Genomic DNA, 21,731 nt, shown 5'->3' with positions numbered 1-21,731 from the left:
CGGCAGGCGGACTCTCAACCACTGCACCACCAGGGAAGCCCACTTAAGTAGTTTTTAGTATAGAAAATATGAACAGGTTAGTGCAACCAGGGATCCCTATAACCATAACTAAAATAACTATGATCATCTCTGCTGAAGGATGGGCCATCTGGTCATACTGCAGTGAACCTCCTTAGATGAAAACGCTTAACGATATACATTAATTTCAGTATTAGTATCACAAAATTCCTATTTTTTGCATTCAAAATACACATATATCTGTTTCCTCACTGTAAAAAGAGAATAAAAATCACATCTTGGATCACCTCATAGAGATGTCACGAGAACAAAATAATAACACTGGAAAAGTGGAAGTATTTCTAAGCATTAATTGAGTATTAGTATATACTGAATGATCTACCTGTCTGTAGATGGGACCATTGAAAACTGTTGGTGATTGGAACCTCTACCTGCATTTAATAGGAATAGAGGGATATAATGAGTGGAGATGTGAAAATTTTATTTGGACCTTTGTTACTATAACACTAGGTCCTGCTTCAAAATGTATATTGTGCATTAAGCCCATTAGTTTGTTTTCAGGACTGGTGATATAGAATTAGCTGCCAGGTAAAAATGTGGAATCAGGAGAAATGACGTCAACACTTACATTCCTGCTTTTCATACTTAAATGGCCTAAGTAATAGAATTTAATCTCTTCCATTACAAGAGGAAATAGTATTGATTCAATGTAGAAGTTTGCTATAAGAGATAACTCTACCTAAAAATGAAAATCAGAATCATCTCAGCCTGAGGCCCATCTATTGGCAAAAGTAATCTGGAATTCTATTTTCCCTATTATGTAACCATCCATGGTCAGTATGATTCTTAAGTGCAAACCATATCATTTGTAGGGACTCAAAGGTTCAAAGGGAGACATGGGGGACCCAGGTATGCCAGGTGAAAAAGGAGGAATTGGACTTCCTGGATTACCGGTATGTTTATATTTTTAAAGATGTATTCATATTAAGATAAATTAAATAATCAGAAAATAGTTGTATTATTAGCTGCAGTCTCATCTAATGGTTCATTTAATATTTTTATTATTAAATATTTGAGGTGTTTTTGGTTAATTACTACAACTAAGGCTCTAGAAGAAATTTTAAAGCAGCTAACCAAATGAATTATAAAATAAACCTTTATGCTTTCCTGAATTATTTTCACTAGAAGATAGTAAAATAAATAGAGTTGGTCATTAATGTAGGATGTAACTGATCATTTTTACATAAACAATAATAAAAAAACTAAAAAATACAAAATAATTAAAAAACAGATTACTCTGGAAGTGTTCTCCTTATGTTACAGTATTATGGGATGGTGTTTTTATGGTTTCCCCCATAATTTTTACTGAGAATTTGGAGAGGGAAGTGTAGAAAAATGTAGGGAAAATAATATAGAAAACCTCACCACCCTAGATCATTTTGTAAAACAAGGAAATGTGTAAATAAGTGTCAGTGAAAACGAAGTTAAAGGACTGCTATTTAAAGTCAGCACCACCATTAAAAATATAACAGTTATAATTGGATATATTTAGCAATGTATAAGTTTAACCAATCAAGCATAACTTAGTTTCATTTACTTTATCATTTATTTCACATATCATGCACAATCCCAGGGATTTGAGGAAGCTTGCTGTTTAGCTTGAGACTAAAATGCAAGGGGATAAATCCTTCTCTTACATTATCATGTGCATGATATTATAAAAATTTCAAGAGGATGATGGATTTGGGGAGAAAATTCAGCTGTTCCTTACTTGACCAGCTCAACTCTTAATGGTTATTTGTAGGGTGCCAATGGAATGAAAGGAGAAAAAGGAGACTCGGGATTGCCAGGTCCTCAGGGTCCTTCCGTAAGTCCATGGGGGCTGAACTTCCATGGTTCCCGAAAAACTCTGAAATGGGCCAATTATTCACCGACTTCAACCTGTGCCAGATGGCTTATCAACAGTAGAAAGGCCATGAACCTCTTGGTCTGTCAAACTGTAGAAGAAATATCTGTCAGCCTTGTACAGCGAGAGACAAAAGCATCTCAGAGGTCTGAGTTAGAAGCGATTTTTCAGAGGACTATCTAATCCCGAGGAGAAAATCAATGGTTTTCCCACAATGCTTTTGGATAGAGCTCTGTGAATGTAGAACCTACGTTCTTTTTTTCTCCAGAGCCCTGTTGTTGCTTAGTGAAATATTTGAGAGTTTAATAGTAGTTGTAGCATTATGGCATTTCTTGGTAATCAGTTGCTTCCTTTTCTTTTAATGTGCTTTTGATTTATTCTGGCTTTTGTAGAACAACTGTATTTTTTTTAAGTATTTTTATTCTCACGAAGGAATTTCCAAATGTAGAGAATCAAATGCATCACTTCTTCCAGTATCCTTCTTCCTCTGCAGCCATTAATGGCCTTAGCAGAAGCCCAGCATGAGATTCAAGCCTAACTGCCTTATCTAAATGAAGTAACCAAATTCATGTTTATTTTTCGGACATGCAGATCATAGGCCCACCAGGCCCACCAGGTCCCCATGGCCCACCAGGCCCCATGGTAAGTTTCCCTTCTCTCCAAAATATAATCATTTGTTTAAGAGCATGCTACCAGAGGAAACATGAACACACCCCTCAAAACAGCCAGCTTGTATGTTGTACTACTCTCTGTGGAATGGACAAAAAATAGGGGGTGCTTTTCTGATTGTAAAAGTGTTGTCTTTCACTCTCCCAGGCACATCTGTTGGAAAGAGATAGGGTAGTTTTGTGATAGGAAAGTTGAATAAGCAGATTTGGCAAGCTTTACTCCACTCTTAGGGTATGAACATTGGAAAATCATTTTAACCAACCACTGTTCTAGGCCATTAATAGCATAACAAGATTAATAATTGTAGCCATTAATGAATGTTTCTAACCAACTTTGAGGATTGAGACCCTTTAATGAAATGTTCAATAAGAACATTTAGAAAATAATATGATAAAAATTGTCTCACTTCCACAGATGATATATATTGTTGGATCTTTTTCTTTTCACTTTTAAATACTTCTGTAAATACAGTGTTTACTGTAAGTATCCCTCAGTGACCAGTGGAGGCAATGACTGTGTCCTCATAGAACTTATGTTCAGTGAGGAAGGTAGCCATTAAACCAGCATAATTCTCCAAATGTCTACCTAATGACAGTTTTGTTAAGGCTAGAACTAGAAGGCAGAATGCTTCAAATGCTTTTGACTAGGATAGGTTGGGGACAAGTCAGGCGGTCTCTAAGGTCACATTTGTCTCGACAGTGTCCCGATAAACCATATGTCTTCAATCATAGAGATTAAATAAACTGTCGGTCACTCTTTCCTCCTGTTGTGCCCCAAGAAAGAACATCGTTGGAATGATCTAAACCACAGAGCGTAGCCCCAGACCCAATCATCTATTTCTTACTAAGTGCCGTTTCTATTTCATACCACAAAACAATTGTAATTAATCTGATTTTCTTAAAACTAAACAGTGCTTTAGGAATCAAGCAAGTGGCATACTTTTGGCGTTTTAATACTCCCGTCACTTTAAGTTAGAAAATTAAATTTTAAAATGCTATATCCATTCATATCATAAAATTAATTAGTTTAAAGGAATTTAAAACCATTTCTAAAGTGAAATAAGAATTCTTGATAAAATGGCCATGTCCTGAAAATGTTTATCCATAACATATCCAAAGGGAAAATGTTATTCCAGTGTAGACATATGTAACAAATATCTATGTGTTGCTTGCTTAAAAAAAAAAAAAACTTTTTCCTACTGTTGTATGATTTTGCTGATGAGTATTTAAATACTCCTGTCTCCAAATAGTTCATTTAAATGACTTGAAAGTTTAAAGCAATCCACAGTAATCTTTAGTTAATATAGGTTGACTAATTAGTCTCTATACTTAGATTTTCCACAAAATACAGGGGAAAAGCCCTGATTCATGAACGTGTTGTGACTTCCTTCCACTGATAAATAATTGTTACAAGAGCCTTGAATAATTCATCTTTGTAAAAATGAATGCATTCTAAATAATAATGTTTAGCACTCCTGTACTAGAATCCTTTTCTTAGCCTTGAAGAAATAATGCAACAGGGTTCCAAACTTGACTGTCATCTCCTCATTTTCTTGCTCCTTTAGATTTCTTAAAACCTTGGGTCTAGAGCAGTTAGTAATTGAAAAGGTCTCCTCTTCACTGGTACTTAAAGTTCAAAATTTTTTTAGCAAATTTTAAACTCATAAGGTATCTCACATATTCCACCTAGATTTCTTTAAATAGGGATTTGAGAAAGAGAAGTAGTGTGGGTCCACAAACACTTTTTTTTTTTTCTTCCATATAACCCTGGCAGATTCCCCCCTCCCTCTCACAGGTATTTAGCAGAAAGAATTGCTGTTAATGAATTTCCTATTACAGAGGAATCCAAGAGCTAGAAGGAACTTTCACTAGGTATTAGCATCCGCTGGCCTGCCTTTAGCTATAGCTCAAACAAAAAGATTCTTGTTATACATCTCTTTTGTTACTTTATATAATAGTAAGTAGTCACTTCTGCTGGGAAAAAGTGAATCAATTCTTAATTAAAAGCTGTGTTTTCCATTTTCAGGGACCCCATGGACTTCCTGGACCAAAGGTAATCCAACAAATCCCTTGATTATTTGATGGCTGTTTCATTGTTAATCGTGGGGAAGCATGACAGAAGCATGTCTGTCCTGTCTTATTTATTTGTCAAGTAATGTTGATAATCTTTAAGCCTTTAAGTATCCAGATGTTTAAATTTCACAACAAAGAATGACTTACAACAAATTTAAGTGATATCACCTAGAGATGAATTAGTCCTCATTTTGCCTTTTTCCTTGTCACTATGTAAGTTTCTTAAGTTACTAATCATAATATACTCAAAATCAACATTCTAAAAGGAAAAAAAAAGTGAATCTGATGACATTTCTCAGACTAGTCCAGATGCTCTTTCTTAGTATGGTATCTTTAGTTGTATATTCAGATGTTATTAGTTGATACTTCTTGCTTGTCATATAGCAGTACTGCATCTAAATGCTTTAATTATCCAGCATCTTAATTTTGTACTCCCCCAGAGGTCACTAGTCTAGAATGAGGTGAGGTATATCAAGTATGCTGTACTGAGGAGAAGGTTACATCACATACACGTATTCTATACTCTGAATTAACAAGAGAACAATGGAGAATATCCCTTCCTTGGAGAATTATTGCAGTTTGTATTGTGAAGATGGATGAAGGTGCATTCTTTGCCTTTGTGTAGACCGAGAAGACACCTTGGAGGATTAAAATGAGCCCTGAAAGACATGCTTCTTCTTTCAGTGAGCATATGTGATGAGGACGTATGTTCTGATCTCAGCTTTGCCACTGACAGGCTGTGTCACCTTGGGGAGATTATATACCCCTCTAATCCTTCATTTACTCAACTAGGTAACTTACCTCAGAGTGTTGTGATGATTTAATGAGGTGTGATTATAGAATACTTCGCAGAATATCCAGTGCAGCTGTTAATAAACATCCAATAAACGTCAGTTGTTATTGTAATCTTGTGTTTGGATGCTTTGTTCTGAACAGAAGAATTTATCTAGTCCTCAAGGCTGCCTGAGAAAAGGTTCCATGACTCCTGCAACCTCCTCAGTAGTGAGTTGATGCATTGAAATGGAGAGGGGGTGAGGGGACACATAAATGCAGTGTTGGCAATAAGAATCAGAAAGCCTAGAGGTGGCCCACCCTCTCCTCTGAGCACTCCCGCTGACCCCCCAGCTTTAGGGGTGGCAGAGGGATTGGTCTGACTCCAGAAACCTGAGTTTCCTTTTCAAGATGAAGCAGGTGACCCACCCAAGAAAGGAAAGAGTTCGTGCCTCTTTATTCTTCTTAGAATGCCTTACCTTCTGATAAGGCCAGTGATTGACAGTGTCTCAGTGGCGTGGATTATAGTTTAGGGTAAGAACATTTTTGTTGGGGTCAAAAGAGAGCTTATCTATCAGCTCTGTGGTCTAGGTACTTATCTAGCCTTCTTGGGCCTCCTTCCCCACACTGGACTAAATAATATTTCCTCTGTTGACTTCTGTTTGGATTTTAAGGTACCACTAAAGACCAGATTAATTGTAATGACTCAAGCCAAAGCCACCAAGATTGAGTTTCTAATTCTATGAGTGATTCAGTTACCCCATCACCATTACATTAATAGATGCCCAAGATCCTTCTGATATCTACAGGGCAATGATTCACTTTGCCTACACTTAACTTCAGTTGTTATTTAAATCATAGATTTCAGAGAATTATAAAGTTGAAAACATCTCATAGCTTACCTGTGCTAGTTCCTTGATTTTATAGATAATAAACTATAGGCTCAGGAGATTTAGGTTATTTGCTCTAAATTACTGTGCCAATTAAATGACAGATCTGGGGCTAGAATTTAGGTTCAGAGTTGAAATTTGAAATTTTTGCCCCAGAATTTGATTGTTTAAACTTACCTTCTCAGTTAACGCCCATTCCTATCAATGCATGATTCCTCACCAAAGAACTTCATAGCCTACCAAGGCTGCCCTGCCTATTCATCATCTTAAATCACTTGCTGAATGAAAGTCCACACACATGCAAAAGCCCTGAATCTCAAGTTTAGACCAGTTAACTGCAGTTGACTACTGAGCCTTGGCTTTAATCTCACATTGACTCTAGCTCTGGGACATTCCCAGGATCACACTTTACCAACCATAGAATATTTGGCTTTCCTACAGTGGCAGCATTACAAACTCCCTCTCCTCGGAGCTGCCAAACTCCATTAGGTCATGCCAATGTGTTTATTATTTTGTGACCCCTTTGAAAGTTCAATTATATAGCATGGTTCCATGGATGACTCTAGCTCACTGTTTCCTAGAATTTCCTGATGAGAAGAATCACCTGGGAGACATTAAAAATACCATTCCTGTGCTGCTATGGTCCAGGTGGTGCCCTGGACTCTTTAACAAGTACTGCACTGATTTGCACCATCAAGCAAACGGGGGAAATACTGCCCAGATTAATAATCCCTCCTGCCATGTAAGCATAACCTCTCCCCTCTCCCACCTCTACCACTCAGGACTCTATAGGACATTTAAAACTGAAATCATCTTCCTTCCACAAGTCGTTCAAGATTTTCTTGATGAGATTAATATCTGTACTTAAAAGCTGAAAAGGGAACAGGTCAGAATTCTATTTCTAACATGCTGCTGCCGAGAGAAAATAGTGTATTACATTCTTAGGTTTTTAAAAACAGAGTCAAGAGAATTTATCACTTATCATGGCTTTTGTATTGTCACCTTAAGTTAAATTCAAACTTACTTTATTCTGAGATTGGACAGATAGACAGTTAGTAAAGCCACATGTAAGTTCTGTGATCTTCACATTCTCTCCTAGGATTGGCTCTTTGTTGTCTGTTCTATTGATTAATCCTTGTAGGGACCTGACTTGCAATGTCAGTGAATGAGGATTCACCAAATGGCATTGCTTCAAAAGTCAGTTGCTACGTTTTTAGCTCATTCCCCTGGGCAAAATGCTTAAAGGCTTAAAATATTCATATATATAACACTGTCCTGCATATTCCAGTTTTCCATTCCAGCAGAGTGAGTCTTTCCTGCTCAGCCTCCTTCAGTGTCCTCCACTCCGATTGTCTTTGATTTACTTGGTCAGAACAATGTAGCATAACACCAATTTCCTTGAGGTAAAACTGAAAACTTCGCAGCTCAGACAAATACATTTTGCTTGTAAGGAGCACACTTTCTCAGGAGTTCTGCTTCCTAGAATATTATTTAATTGTCAATTTCAGTTTGTTAATTCTTAAAGTTTTTCAGATTATTTTTGAACTAATGCCAGACAAATCTAGCCTGACTCTGCTGTTACCTAAAACTGGAATCTGCAACCATTTCAGAGACTGGCTCTCTTCTCTCGAAGTTGAAACACCCATGATAGCAACCAAAATCGGCATTTGCTTTTGCATTTAGGGTGAACCAGGGTTAAATGGTGTTAAAGGATTGAAGGGTGAACCAGGTCAAAAGGGTGACAGAGGACCCCTTGGTCTTCCAGTAAGTAAAGAAAACTTTCCATTTCAGTGCAAATCTCAGACTTTTCTTTCTACCCTAAGTAAGAACTCTGGTTTACTCAGTGACCATCTTATGGTTGAGATTTCTGTAACTGGAAAACATACTGTGTTCGCACAGAGCTCGGCCCAGTTTTGTTTTCTCTCATGTCTGCTCTTGTGTCAGAGGAAGAGCCCGTGACAAACAATGCCATAAATGTTCTGTCGTTCAATTACATACATGTCAACCTTCCTCTTTTAACGCTGACAATTCTTCTCCCATCACCCTCCCCTTTAAAAAATTATTATGCAGATTATTTCATAATTTCTCCCAAATGTTTTTATTATTTAGTGTAGTGTCAAATCCTCCCTCATTTTTTATTTTTTCTTCTTCAATACCAAAAACGATAGCCCCCTGTTAGTGGAAGGTATGCAATTGGCCATTGTTGAAGGCGTGGGGTCAGTGCTGTGGTTCCTTACATTAATCAATCATATTGTGGTCTAAATGTTATATGTCGTTTGTGCTGGAAATGCCCTCTTACAAGGTTCTTGCGGCAATAATGGATAGTATGGAAGAAGTATTTTGCAGTTATTTAGAGATTTTTATTTTTAATGAAAAGGAGATTTCCAACTTTCATGCACTTTATGCTAGTCTTCTTACCACAACAACTAAAAAGATATTTTTAAATGATTATTAAATATGAGGGGTTTTTTTGTTTGTTTGTTTGTTTTTTGGCTGCACCGTGCAACATGCAGGATCTTAGCTCCCTGACCAGGGATCGAACTTGTGTCCCCTGCAGTGGAAGCACAGAGTCCTAACCACTGGACCGCCAGGGAGTTCCTAAATATAAGTTTTAGTTTCAAGCTTTTCATATGCTGTTTATTCAGTGAATGCAGATGAAAGTCAGTAAAGAACATTATAGATTACATTATTAAAATATGACATAAAATTGGTAATAGAAAATAGTTTATACACATCTCCATAAAAAAATTGGTGACTGCTTATTTTATTTTTCCCACAAGTACTGTATTCTAAGTACTAAAGTATTCCTCTTGATAGCCGATGCCTTACATAGATCAGGCACTTAGTAGATGCTTAATATGTATTCATTTATTGAATGATGTAAGCCTTATATTAGAGTATAGGTTAAATCACACCAATTAGATCATGCCACAGGTATAAAACCTAAAACCTGTATATGTGTGAGTCATTAATTCACATTCCAGGTAAATATAATGTTATATAATCAGTGCAAAAATTTTATCATCCCCCTATTTATTTTTAAATTTTAATAATGGCGACTCTGAAGAAAGTATCAAAAAGCAAAAGAAAGTTTGGATTTCTATTTTATTTAAACCCTCAGTCTGATTTCTTTAAAGTTTTCCCTAATTTCAAATCTAGGACTAGTGGTCATTTTAATGTAACATTTAGCCGAAAGCTCTACATATGCTAGCATTAAGCGAATGATAACACACGTATTTTTTTTAATTTTAGTCATTGCTAAGTAAATTGAATTTTGCAGTTATAATCTGACTCACAATAGGATTGTACAGAAGGAATTGTAAAAGAAAAAAAGAAAAGTACCCCCCAAAATGTATGGTATAGCATCATTTGTAGAGTTTGCAGCTGGAATAAATTTTTTTTCTTCCATTTTGTATTATTAACTACATCTGAAGCATAAAATGGGGAAATAGTTCTGCAACCTTGCCAAGAGATGTATAGAACTAGTGCATTGTCTTTCTTAAATACTCCTTGATCAAATCAACATTTTTAAAGGACTATAAATAAACATTTGAGTTTTGAGATACAAAAGCCATACCAAAAAAGTAATTGCGCTTATAATTGAAAAAACAAGCATCGAAAATGTCATCTTTTGGTCATACGTTTTGCATAGCCTAGAGTTGAAGGGAAAGAAAAGCATGCATTGCCTGAGAACAACATTCCATTTTTAAAGCATTTCCCATTCAGACTTTGATGCTTGATTACTTGAAGTGAGCTGAGGGACAATGTTGTTTGGGACAGTTATTTCTTTTTGGACTCATGAAGTTTTTCTGGCTTTTTCCTGTTCCTAGAAGTCCCTCTAGTGGTGACTAACGTGAACACAGTAAGAACAATCCAGAAAACACTGAGTATCGTCTGTGTAAAATCCAGAGTCACCCTGACATGTTAAAAGTCTGCATTTGTTATTCACAAATGCTATTTAAACAAATAAAACTAGAGCTGTTTTCTTCTCCTCTGAAATTCTAACTTGATTGATAATTATAATGAGCCCTTTCCTAGAAGATCGGCCATTATTTTTTTTTTCAGAACCGAAAGAAATATATTGTGAATGGCACAGTCTTTAGAAAATTAATTTCCTATGGAAATTAACAACCCAGACTGTTACTGGTAACTATTTTAAAGCCCACTTTATAAACCTCATTCACTTGATTTCTAAGTAAGAATTTATCAAATGGAAATGTCATAAAAATGCCATCATCTGTGGGGTGTTTATTGTCACATGGTTTTTTTTTTTAACTAACAATTTGTAGCAATGTGATATTCATCCCAGAACCCTGTGACTGCGTATTATGTTGTTTGAAGTGTTACATTTGTTCATCAGTACCTCATACTAATCTCTGTTCTTGTCATTCGTGTTACACCCACCAACCCTGCTACCAACCAAATCACACAGGGAGCATCTGGCTTAGACGGAAAGCCAGGATCCCGGGTGAGTCAGCACCTCAACTTGCTCCAACAGGTTTTGTGGCTAGGAGTTTTATGCTTCAGGACAGACTCCCATCAAATGATGAGGGGTACATAGGACTGGAGCAGAAGAAAGTGGACAAAGATAGGGCAGAAAAGGGAAAGGTAGACAAAGCCTGGGTTGCAGCCTTGTTTGTCATACAGCCTAAACTGCAGAATGTCTTTCTGAAGCCGGGGTTCAAGTCTGGATAACTTGTGACGTGGGAAGAATGACCGATCTAATTGGCTTCATTGTCGTAGAACCCCAGACAGATTTTTCCATAACCAATGAACACTTCCTGCAATTCCATGGGAGGGGCCCTCTGAAGGAATCAAAATCACGTGAATTTATGTTAACTTGCTTTTCCTTTTATGTTTATATCCATATTAGAAATGTAACTTCTTCTTTGGAACTAACTTTCAAATCTCTGTTCATTGAAATGACTTGTCTGTCTTCTGTCATTTTGTCTCTTTTCTATGGTTCTTAACAGCTCCATCTCTTAAATTTCAGCTACAGGTCCTCAATATTTAGAAGTCTTCTGAAGATGAACTTTGAGTTCAGGCAGTAAGAAAAAGATCAAACTGATGTTGATAATTCACCAACATTAGAATGAGTTTAAAACCCTGAATTATTTCATATCACAAGACTCATAGAATAAACAAGAATAGTAAAACAGAAATAGGAATACTAAAAAAGTTGTGCTAGAATAGTTTCTGTTCGCAAATATCATAATAAATTCATTGCAAATCTAAGCATAGTCTTCCTGAAAATGAGCAAATATACATGAAGTCCTTGCTACATTTTTAAGAATCAAAAAGAATTCCAAGCTCTTCAATTCTAAAAACCTGTTTCAGGCAGTCATTATTTTCACTGGACCTCAGTGTTCCTATATTCATCCAAATATTATCTCATCTGCCACAGAAATCCTAATCCTGAACCAGGAGGCCAGAGGGCAATTATGCCATTAAATCATCCAGCTGCCTGGTTTGTGCCTTATAAGCCTAGTGACTTGAGCCACTGCAGCAGAACCTATAAGAATAATTCCTTCCTTCTAAGCCCCCTGCTGCTTCCAACAGAACTGAAGAAAGCTTGAAAAGTTAAATACTGTTCTCATTTTTTTAAGTTTTTTTTTTTTACTTGTATAACTATTCGAGCCTCTTAAACAGCTGAAGACAAGACTTCAGAGCATTTGTGGCCAAGAGGAGTAGGGGTAACTGTAGGGGCAGAGAATGGATGTGAAGAAGAGGTGTTGTGAAGCAAAAACAATTATTTTTTCTTAAGATTTTGGGGGCAAAGTGAAGATTTTCCATTTAGTCAGGGAGGAAATATATAATTAAATATGATATACAGTATTTTGTGTGAGCCTTTCATTGAAATAGGCAGTTATATAATTCATCCCTTTTGCATGAGTTTCTGGAAAACTAGTGGCCTGAAAGAATCAAGCATAAAGCAGTTTGAAAGGAGACGTGTTGTCTTACTGACATTCTAAGGCATCATTCACCCAGGAAAAGTCCAGGATAAATTATAACTGCTTTTCTTACAGCCCAAGGGATATGTCTCATATTATATTATTTTTATCTTTTTTTAGGGTACAGATGGCCCTATGGGACCCCATGGCCCCGCAGGTCCCAAAGGAGAAAGAGTAAGTTGCTCCTGAGGCTATTAAGCTGTGACCTAAGGAAAACACAGAGTGTGGCTTTTCCATTTTAGTTGATCTGAGCTGTTCATTTCCCAGAAGAAATAAAGGGCCATCCAATAGTAAATGGAAATAGATGCCATCTTAAGTTCTATTCAGGGTCGTCATGCTGAGAGAATGACAGAGTATTAGGACATGCCTGCCTTAACAACAACAACAACAAAACCGATGCATACAGTTTCATAGCTAAAGTAAACAGCTCAGACCATTCCTCCCTAACCCCTAAGGAAGATGTGTTCATTTGGCCTTAATCCAGAAAGTTGACGTCAATAGGTCTAAACTTTCCAGGACCATATATTCTGGTCGATAATCTTTTATATAAAGCTACTGTATTCATTCAGAATAAGTTATAACTTTTCTAAAGGGAACTTACAAAACCTAAGCATTCTCTGCACAGTTACACATGCTCCTTTTTTTAAGCAAAAGGATAGCCTTTCTTTAACCATAAGGAAATAATTTTAGTGCATTATAAAACAAAAACCTTCCACTAACCTCTCTATTGCTAAGCCATGTTTCCATATCTTTGGGGGGAAAAAAGACACTCAGAGCGGAAGATAAACGTCTGATACAAAAAAATGTACTACAGCATCAGCAGCTGGTCATCTGTCTGGAACTTCTCTCCCTCTTTCTCTGTTTTTCTTCTGCTTTTTCTTTTCCTCACCCTGAAAAACTTAGAAGGTTTTTTTTGTATCTGAGTAGAATTGTGTCATCAATTTCCCCACCATCCAGAATAGGATGTAAAGAAAGTATCCTAATGGTGGGGACTTCAAAATGTTGGAATGATTCATTGTGCAACTTTGTGGTCTTTTAAAACTAGATAGAGTTTCATCAGTCTGGGATAATTTGCTTTAAAATAGAGGGCCATATAGTGATTTCTTTGGCATACATCCCCATCCCATAATTCCATGTCCTATAAAGTGAATTCAGTTATTCAGTAAGTATTTATCACATTAAGATGTACAAAACACAATGTACTCCTAGTGTGGAATGAAAATGCTCTCCTCCCATTTATGAAGTCTATTTTGTTAATTGTTCTAATGAATTGCATAATAATAATTGATTCATCATCCTATATCCTTTTATTAATACACTGTATATACTTACTCAGTACTGTGAAGGAAGCAGCTATTTTCCATGATCTCGAAGAGTTTACAATCTAATTGCAGAGGAAAAAAATATCTGCAAGGAATAACTAGATAATGAGGCCTAAGTGAATACAAATAGTACATGCCGTGCATTCAGCGATGAGGAAGGCTGGCTTTACCCAAGAATCCTTCTAGGAAGAGGTGAGTCCTAAAGGAAATAAGTCATCTGAATTTATTTCTAAGGTCAAACAAAAGCCTTACGAAGATCATCTTAATTAAAAAGATTTAAAAGCTGAGAGCCTCACGCTGCGGGTGCATTCAAGCATTGTATCAAGAAATCCAGTACATGAACTAAAAATGGAGCAGCAAATCTCAAGTAGTCTAGTGGCAGAAGGCCCTGGAACTCAAGAGGGTTTACCGTTTGGTAAATCAGCTGTTACTTCCGAGAGCTCCACAGTGTCATGAGAGTATCAGGTCTCAGCGCCGGGGTAGAATTCGCCAGCAGAGCAAATGAAATGGCTAAGAATTTGTGAAGGCATAGTTTAAGTCAAATGGCGTGCAGTGTGAAGTGTTACACTTGTGTTTACTCAGCATGTTGACTATCTTAACTGGATCAGATATCAGCACTCTCTCCAAGTGCCCCTCTCCCTAAGTGCTAAACTGGAGTGTGATTCTCAAAGTGAATTGATGGAGGTGCCATCTGGACTCTCTTGAAAAGGTTTCAAATTTTAAAGAGGCAGGAATCAAGAAAGGGGCTCATTCTAGAATAGTTCCTCAGTGTAGGCATGCAAATTAAAGATCCTGAATGAAATGAGACCAGCCTAAAAGAAACCAGGCATTTGACAGGCAGCGTTATTCAAGAATTGTCAAATACATGACTGGCAGCATTAGTAGTCAGCTTTTCAGAGCACCTATCGTCCTACCTGCAGCTGATTTCTTCATCTTGGCCTTGTAACCACTAAGGAACTCCGTAGAGTGTGTTAAATTTGAGAGGTTCAAAGTTCTTTTGGAATGAATTGATCCCGGAAAAGAAGTTGCACATTCAAGGCCCTGTGGTAATATTTCATTCCTAAAAGTTTTCAAGCTGAAACCATTAAGCTGCTTTTGGCTCCAAGTGACAGAACCCCAACTCAAAATGGCTTAAACAATAAAGAAATTTATAGTTCTGTGTGGCACAATAGTCAAAGGAGGAACTCTAGGCTTTGCTTCTGTGCCCTTTCCAAGAGCTGGCTTTGTCTTCTGACCACAGGCAGGCTGGTTGCAGCGGTTCCAGACCCCCACTCTGGCGAGGCATCGGCAGAGAGCAAACATAGGGACTGTCTTCTCCTGTATCCTCCTTAGCTGTGAGGAAACTGTCCCCAAGGCTTCCCAGCCACTTCCCCTGACACTTCATTGACCAGGATTGGGTCATATGTCCACTTCTGAAGCAGTCACTGGGAGTGAGATGGAATTGTCATTATTAGCTTAAAGTAAGTATTTGGGGTGAGCAATTCTGCAAGAGGATCTCCACAGCTTTAGTGACAGCTGAATTCAAACCAGCCACGGTATATTCATTTTAAAAACAAAATAAAGCTGAAGTATTCAATCAGAGGAGGAAGAAGGGAGTAGGTAAATCAAAATGGTCTGTGGAGATATTTCAAACCACAGCTACTCTAATCCATTGAGTTTTTACGAATTGGACCAACTCCAGGTTACATGAACCTTCCTTCTAAATCCCCACCTCCCCTCCCATTTACACACGCACACATGCACACGCACACGCATGCATGCACACACACACACACACACACACACACCATTACCAACAGCACCACCATCACTTAAAAAATCATAAATAACACTGACAGATCAAACTGAAAGAACTTTATTTTGAATTAGTGCTCTTTGGGTTTTCAAGCCCTTTTCATTAAAAACAAGACCTCTAACTGTATGATAATAATGAGAGCTTCTTTTTATGGACATATTATTTGGCAACATATAATTTCATATTTTATAATCACACTTAATCTTCAGAAAAATTCTTGCAGAATATGTATTACTCTCTTATTTTACAGCCAATGAAACACAGGCACAGAAAGGTTAAGAAAGTTACCCAAGGCCACACAACCAGTCAGTTCCAGAACTGGAATTCAAATTTAAATCTGTTTCATTTCAAAGCCTGGCCACTTTACTGAATGCAATTCCTGCTCTTTCAGTAATAAACATAAAGTCATAATGAGTAAAAGTGCAATAAGCTTTTATCATATTTATTCCCCCAAATCTCCCTATACTACATGTGCCTCTAAGTGACAGTGCTAATTAGCACCAACAACCCCTAAGTTTAAGTTAAAGAAGAATATTGACAGTGACTTGAAATCTGCTCACATGGGAATTTGGAGTGTAGAGAAACACAGAATAATACTTAGATCTGCATGCACAGTTATCAGCTGAACTTGACATTGTACCCCTGGAAGAGATTTGCTACCGTTAAACTTCTTCAGGGGTGTGATAAAAGAAGGTAACATTTTCTTTTGGCCCCTCACATAAACATCATCATTCTCTTGATGTTTCCATATTAAATACTGGCAGCAGAAGAAAACACTACTTGAAATGCAGACATCTCTTTTTTTATTATCATAATTTCATATTCCTGGGGCCACCTCCAATTACACTTATTTTTTATAAGCATTCAAGATGATCGTTTAACGAATCAACCAACAAAGGATTAATCTCCAAAATATATAAACAGCTCATGCAGCTCAATATTAAAAAAACAAACAACCCAATCCAAAAATGGGCAGAAGACCTAAATAGACATTTCTCCAAAGAAGACATACAGATGGCCAAGAAGCACATGAAAACCTGCTCAATATCACTAATTATTAGAGAAATGCAAATCAAAACTCCAATGAGGTACCACCTCACACCATTTAGAATGGGCATCATCAGAAAATCTACAAACAACAAATGCTGGAGAGGGTGTGGAGAAAAGGGAACCCTCTTGCACTGTTGATGGGAATGTAAATTGATACAGCCAGCCACTGTGGAGAACAGTATGGAGGTTCCTTAAAAAACTAAAAATAGAATTACCATATGATCCAGCAATCCTGCTACTGGGCATATACCCAGAGAAAACCATAATTCAAATAGACACATGAACCCCAATGTTCATTGCAGCACTATTTACAATAGCCAGGTCATGGAAGGAACCTAAATGCCCATCGACAGATGAATGGATAAAGAAGATGTGGTACATATATACCATGGAATATTACTCAGCCATAAAAAGGAACAAAATTGGGTCATTTGTAGAGACGTGGATGGATCTAGAGACTGTCATACAGAGTGAAGTAAGTCAGAAAGAGAAAAACAAATACCGTATATTAATGCATATATGTGGAACCTAGAAAAATGGTACAGATGCACCAGTTTGCAGGGCAGAAATAGAGACACAGATGTAGAGAACAAACGTATGGACACCAAGGGGGGAAAGCGGCGGGGGTGGTGGTGGTGGTGGTGTGATGAATTGGGCGATTGGGATTGACATATATACACTAATATGTATAAAATAGATAACTAATAAGAACATGCTGTATAATAAAATAAGTTTAAAAAAAAAGATAGATTATTATTTAAGCTGAGACAAGCTCTGCTACTTAAATAGGTACATGGAGAGAGAGTGATGAGTTAGTAAATTCCTACCTTATCAGGCACTGAGTAGAAAGCATACATGTTTTTAAACCCTCTTTTTCCAAAAGGAAGCAAAACATACATGATTGTATTGATGTGACTTGATTCATGAATTATGCAAATATTTACTGATGTGCCGGACACTATTATAAGCCGTGGGCATGCAGTAGGGAAAAAAGCCAGGGCCCTGGCACCCTAATATGGAGATTCCAGTGAGGGGCTCGGCAGGAAATAGACAAGTTATAACGTGGGTATGTCTCCTGGTGTACGAGCCCCGTGAAGCTCATTTAAGGGCAGGGGCAGTCAAGGAGGAAGGGCTTGCTGAAGAGACATTGGGGGAAAAAGAATTTTCTTACTACATTTTTGGAAAAGTAGTAGCTTAAAATAATTAGTAACAAACATTTCACAGTAAGGCCGAAGAAACCCAAGCACCACACCCTAGATATGCAAGTCCTTTTGCACCGCTGGGCAGACAGTCCTTCTTTCAAAGGTGATTCTGTAAAATATGCTAACATGGATTTCTTTTGCTCTATCACTGGCAGCGGCCCTGAAAGAGCCTGACTCTTTGGAATTTTGATAGAATGATACTTCAAATAGAGGCTTTAGCCACAGGCCGTCAGGGAAAGTGTGTGAATATAGGTGTTTGTTTATGATTTGCACTTTCACCTTTCATTATAGGGTGAAAAAGGAGCTATGGGAGAGCCGGGACCCCGAGGACCGTATGGTCTTCCCGTGAGTTCTCTTGTCTCGCGATGGTGTTTCCCTTCAGCATGTATAGATGACCTGTCCCTGGCGTGGTTAACCCTCCCCTCGTGGGGAGACTAATCCCATTAGAGGAGCAAAGAACAATCCACTAATTCTCTTCAACGCCAATGTAACTGTGTACTTCAGAGATAGGTCGTATTTGTGTCGTATTCTTACACTCACATACAGACACCCACACACTTCACCAGATTGAGAGGATCAGAGGTTGTCCGTGAGATGGACAGTGCTAACCTGAAAGGGGGCTTTTTTTTTTTTTTTGCGGTACGCGGGCCTCTCACTGTTGTGGCCTCTCCCGTTGCGGAGCACAGGCTCCGGACGCACAGGCTCAGTGGCCATGGCTCACGGGCCCAGCCGCTCCGCGGCATGTGGGATCTTCCCAGACCGGGGCACGAACCCGCGTCCCCTGCATCGGCAGGCGGACTCTCAACCACTGCGCCACCAGGGAAGCCCGAAAGGGGGCTTTTGACTGTCAGATAACCCCTCCTTGGGCCATCTGACCAGACCCATAATTGGCCCTTCCTTGGGAGGTCATTGTACCAGAAGTGGGTGTGGAAGCTTAATTTTAAAAACTCTCTTCAGACTTTATCTGTTCTCATATATCACTTACAAAAACTGCTCTTACTAATAAAAGGTATTTCTCAGATTGATGTTTCCGATGACTTTGATGTTTCTGACCTTTCTAAATTACCGTGATGACAAGTGATCTTCAGAACAGAGAAGGTTGATAGTGTTCTATCTTCTGAAAATTCTCAATTACACCCACTTCAAATTGAGAGCCTCGGGTTTGCTTCAGAATATTATCTTTGGGATAATTGTAAATGATTTGATGGGGTAGGGTAGAACTACAGTAGAAGCATATACTGTTGTCTCAAGGTTTTTAACCCCTATGTATTTTCCACGTACCTTGTACTTTCTAGTTTTTATGAATTGAAATAATAAGCTCAAACCATGATTACTCGAGTGCTAAAAGAGATGCTGATTTTGAAATAGATTTTGAAATCTAACTGGTGCAATCAAAGCAACTTCTCAGCAACTTTTGGGTGGATTTGTTGTGTGATTTTCAATGCCCTGAAAATCTGCTACACGGGGCTCAATGGATCATCCTTGCCCAGCAGTATTATATTCCTTCTATAATAGGGGGTCATTAATTTACTAACAGTTTTTAAGCTGTGATCTTCACACCCACAATATTTATAGACAAGGTGTACATCTAGCCAAATTAAAATTGTACTTAACAATAAACAGTTTTCACATTCTTTACACACTTATGAGCTAACTACTAAGTTGTCAAACTAAAGTAGCATAGATGTGCTTATAATGTTAGTGCTGGTGTGTTTTTCAATCAACTAAACAGTATTTTTGCTTTTGACTTACTCTTAGATTGATAACTTGAATACCAAGCATTAAACTTCAGCAAAATATCAGACTACTTAACGTGATATAGAATAAAAACATTTTCATGACACTTACCTGCAACATTAACAGTCACTTCACTTGATTTACTGAAAGAAATTTGTGTTACTAATCAATAGAGAATCTTCTTCACATTTCTGAATTAGTTGTTTTTGTACTAGTGTTGCATGTCCAGGCAACCTTAAATAGAATAATAACCTATTCGTGAAACTTAGGAACACTAATGTAGCTACTATGATTCTTTGGCAGGGGAAAGATGGAGAGCCTGGTCTTGATGTAAGTAATACCTACAATAAACATCTTCCCATTATAATAGATGCTGATGGTCTCCATCATCAATAACAGCAAGAATACTTCTAATATTTTTCTGTACACATAGTTATGTGTATAGCATATATTGCTGTGTGTGTAGACAGCAATATGAAATAAACCACTAGGGTTGGCATGAGAGACATAAAAGCAAAAAGCATAATTATCTAGTATGAAATTAATAACTGACAGTTGATAGAGGCACTTCAAAATACTTTCCCAAATTAGACATTCAACATGAGTGGTTAAATTACTTATTCTAAAATATGCATAAAATCGAAGTATCTTTCACATGCCACCCTTAGGGAATGGTATGTTTATTCTCAAAGCTATTATGCAGTATTTTTCTTTTTAGCATAGAGTCTCTATATATCTTATAGCAACATAATTCTATAAAAATAGAGAATGTCGAAAGTCAATCCCTCCTAAAATGATTACTGCTCATCCTGTATTTATGTGAATAATAGCAGTAGCAAAAAGTAGTAGTAGTTACTCTTTATTGGGCACCATGTGTATGCAGACATCATTCTGGTACTTTATATATATCATCACATTTAATGCTCACACCAGCAGATGTGTAGTATTAATAGGTATTAACCTCGTCTTATGGTCAAAGGACTAAAATGGTGAAGTAAGTTTGCCCGCAGTCCCACAAATCAGAGAACTTGCCGGGATTCAAACTAGGATCCCGATATTCTCTTCACTATACATTTCTTTGGAGAAAAAGCAAGAAACCTTTTGTTTACAGATATTTGAGATGTTAGGAAACTTATTTCTAAGTGCCACTTTACCCATCTAAGTTTTGAGACTTGAGGGCATGCCATGTTTCTTTACATTTGCGTTCAGAAACATGAATTCTTAAGGTTTTTTTCAATATGGTGTTGCCACAGTTATACCAATAGATCTTTTTGGTTTGCTTTTTATCCTATAGGGTTTCCCTGGTCCACGAGGCGAGAAGGGTGATCTAGGAGAAAAGGGGGAAAAGGTGACCTCTCCAGCCTAGCATGTGCCTGTTTGATTTTTCTGCTTCTGTCTGCTTTGCTGTTCAACCTGTGTGATTCTTTCATACGTCTAATCTTTCTCCATCCTGTGCTCCAAAAACACTCTGATGTCTGATCTGAGGAACCACATCTTCACAGAGGAATAAAGGCTACACTGCAAGAAATAAGGGCACTGTTAGCACAGAAGAAAAGAATTATAATCCCCAGATACCTGGGCTACAATCTTTGGACTACCTGACGCCAATTAATTGAAAGATGAAGTTTTCAGGGGTTTTTGAAAATGGGGGTGGGGGAGGCATTTATGACATTAAGTAAAATTAAATAGCACAAATCTGCACCAGTCTTCTGGCAGAGCTCAGCTAACCCTGTAAATTCAGCATCTCATTCATCTTCACGACATTCCCAGTAGAGACAGAAGATATGTCCTGTATCTTGATTTTTTTTGTTTGTTTTTTGATTGGAAAGTGGAAGGCAAGCAGTATGCCCGATAAACCCAGTGAGTCCATTACGCAGGGACCAGGACTTGTTGCCTTCGGACGCTGTAGGTACTTTTTTTTCTTTTTTGTTTCTTTTTGCGGTACGCGGGCTTCTCATTGTTGCGGCCTCTCCCATTGCGGAGCACAGGCTCCGGACGCGCAGGCTCAGCGGCCATGGCTGACGGGCCCAGCCGCTCCGCGGAATGTGGGATCTTCCCGGACCGGTGCACGAACCCGCGTGCCCTGCATTGGCAGGCAGACTCAACCACTGCGCCACCAGGGAAGCCCGTGAATACTTTTTGTATATGATTCTTTGACATGGGAGACAAAAATTAGCAAGAGCCTTTATGTGTTCATACCCACAAAGACAGATAGTTACAAAACTATGCTGATTAATAATAACACTGACACATTATCCTCTGTAAAAGTGTCTGTTTTCCATAAAGCTTGAGGTTCACTAGAATATTACTGAAAAACGATTCCCAGAGCCTGTTAAAGTCAACATTCA

At 37.9% G+C, this 21,731-nt stretch overlaps 1 protein-coding gene across 1 annotated transcript in view; it reads left to right on the top strand.

Moving 5' to 3' along the window:
• The window catches only part of COL25A1 (collagen type XXV alpha 1 chain), a 466,880-nt gene that overhangs the window by 432,129 nt on the left and 13,020 nt on the right, over nucleotides 1–21,731 (top strand). The window contains exons 27-34 of the mRNA XM_024741942.1: nucleotides 891–971; nucleotides 1,823–1,885; nucleotides 2,516–2,566; nucleotides 4,619–4,645; nucleotides 12,398–12,451; nucleotides 17,938–17,991; nucleotides 19,687–19,713; nucleotides 20,678–20,731. Coding sequence (XP_024597710.1) covers nucleotides 891–971; nucleotides 1,823–1,885; nucleotides 2,516–2,566; nucleotides 4,619–4,645; nucleotides 12,398–12,451; nucleotides 17,938–17,991; nucleotides 19,687–19,713; nucleotides 20,678–20,731 — 411 coding nt within the window. The remainder of the gene's footprint in view (nucleotides 1–890; nucleotides 972–1,822; nucleotides 1,886–2,515; nucleotides 2,567–4,618; nucleotides 4,646–12,397; nucleotides 12,452–17,937; nucleotides 17,992–19,686; nucleotides 19,714–20,677; nucleotides 20,732–21,731) is intronic.

This window comes from Neophocaena asiaeorientalis, unplaced genomic scaffold (genome assembly GCF_003031525.2).
Source record: "Neophocaena asiaeorientalis asiaeorientalis breed wild unplaced genomic scaffold, Neophocaena_asiaeorientalis_V1.1 scaffold534, whole genome shotgun sequence".
NCBI lineage: Eukaryota > Metazoa > Chordata > Mammalia > Artiodactyla > Phocoenidae > Neophocaena > Neophocaena asiaeorientalis.
Note: the sequence above shows the minus strand (reverse complement) of the source record. Positions and strands in the feature narration are given on the sequence as shown.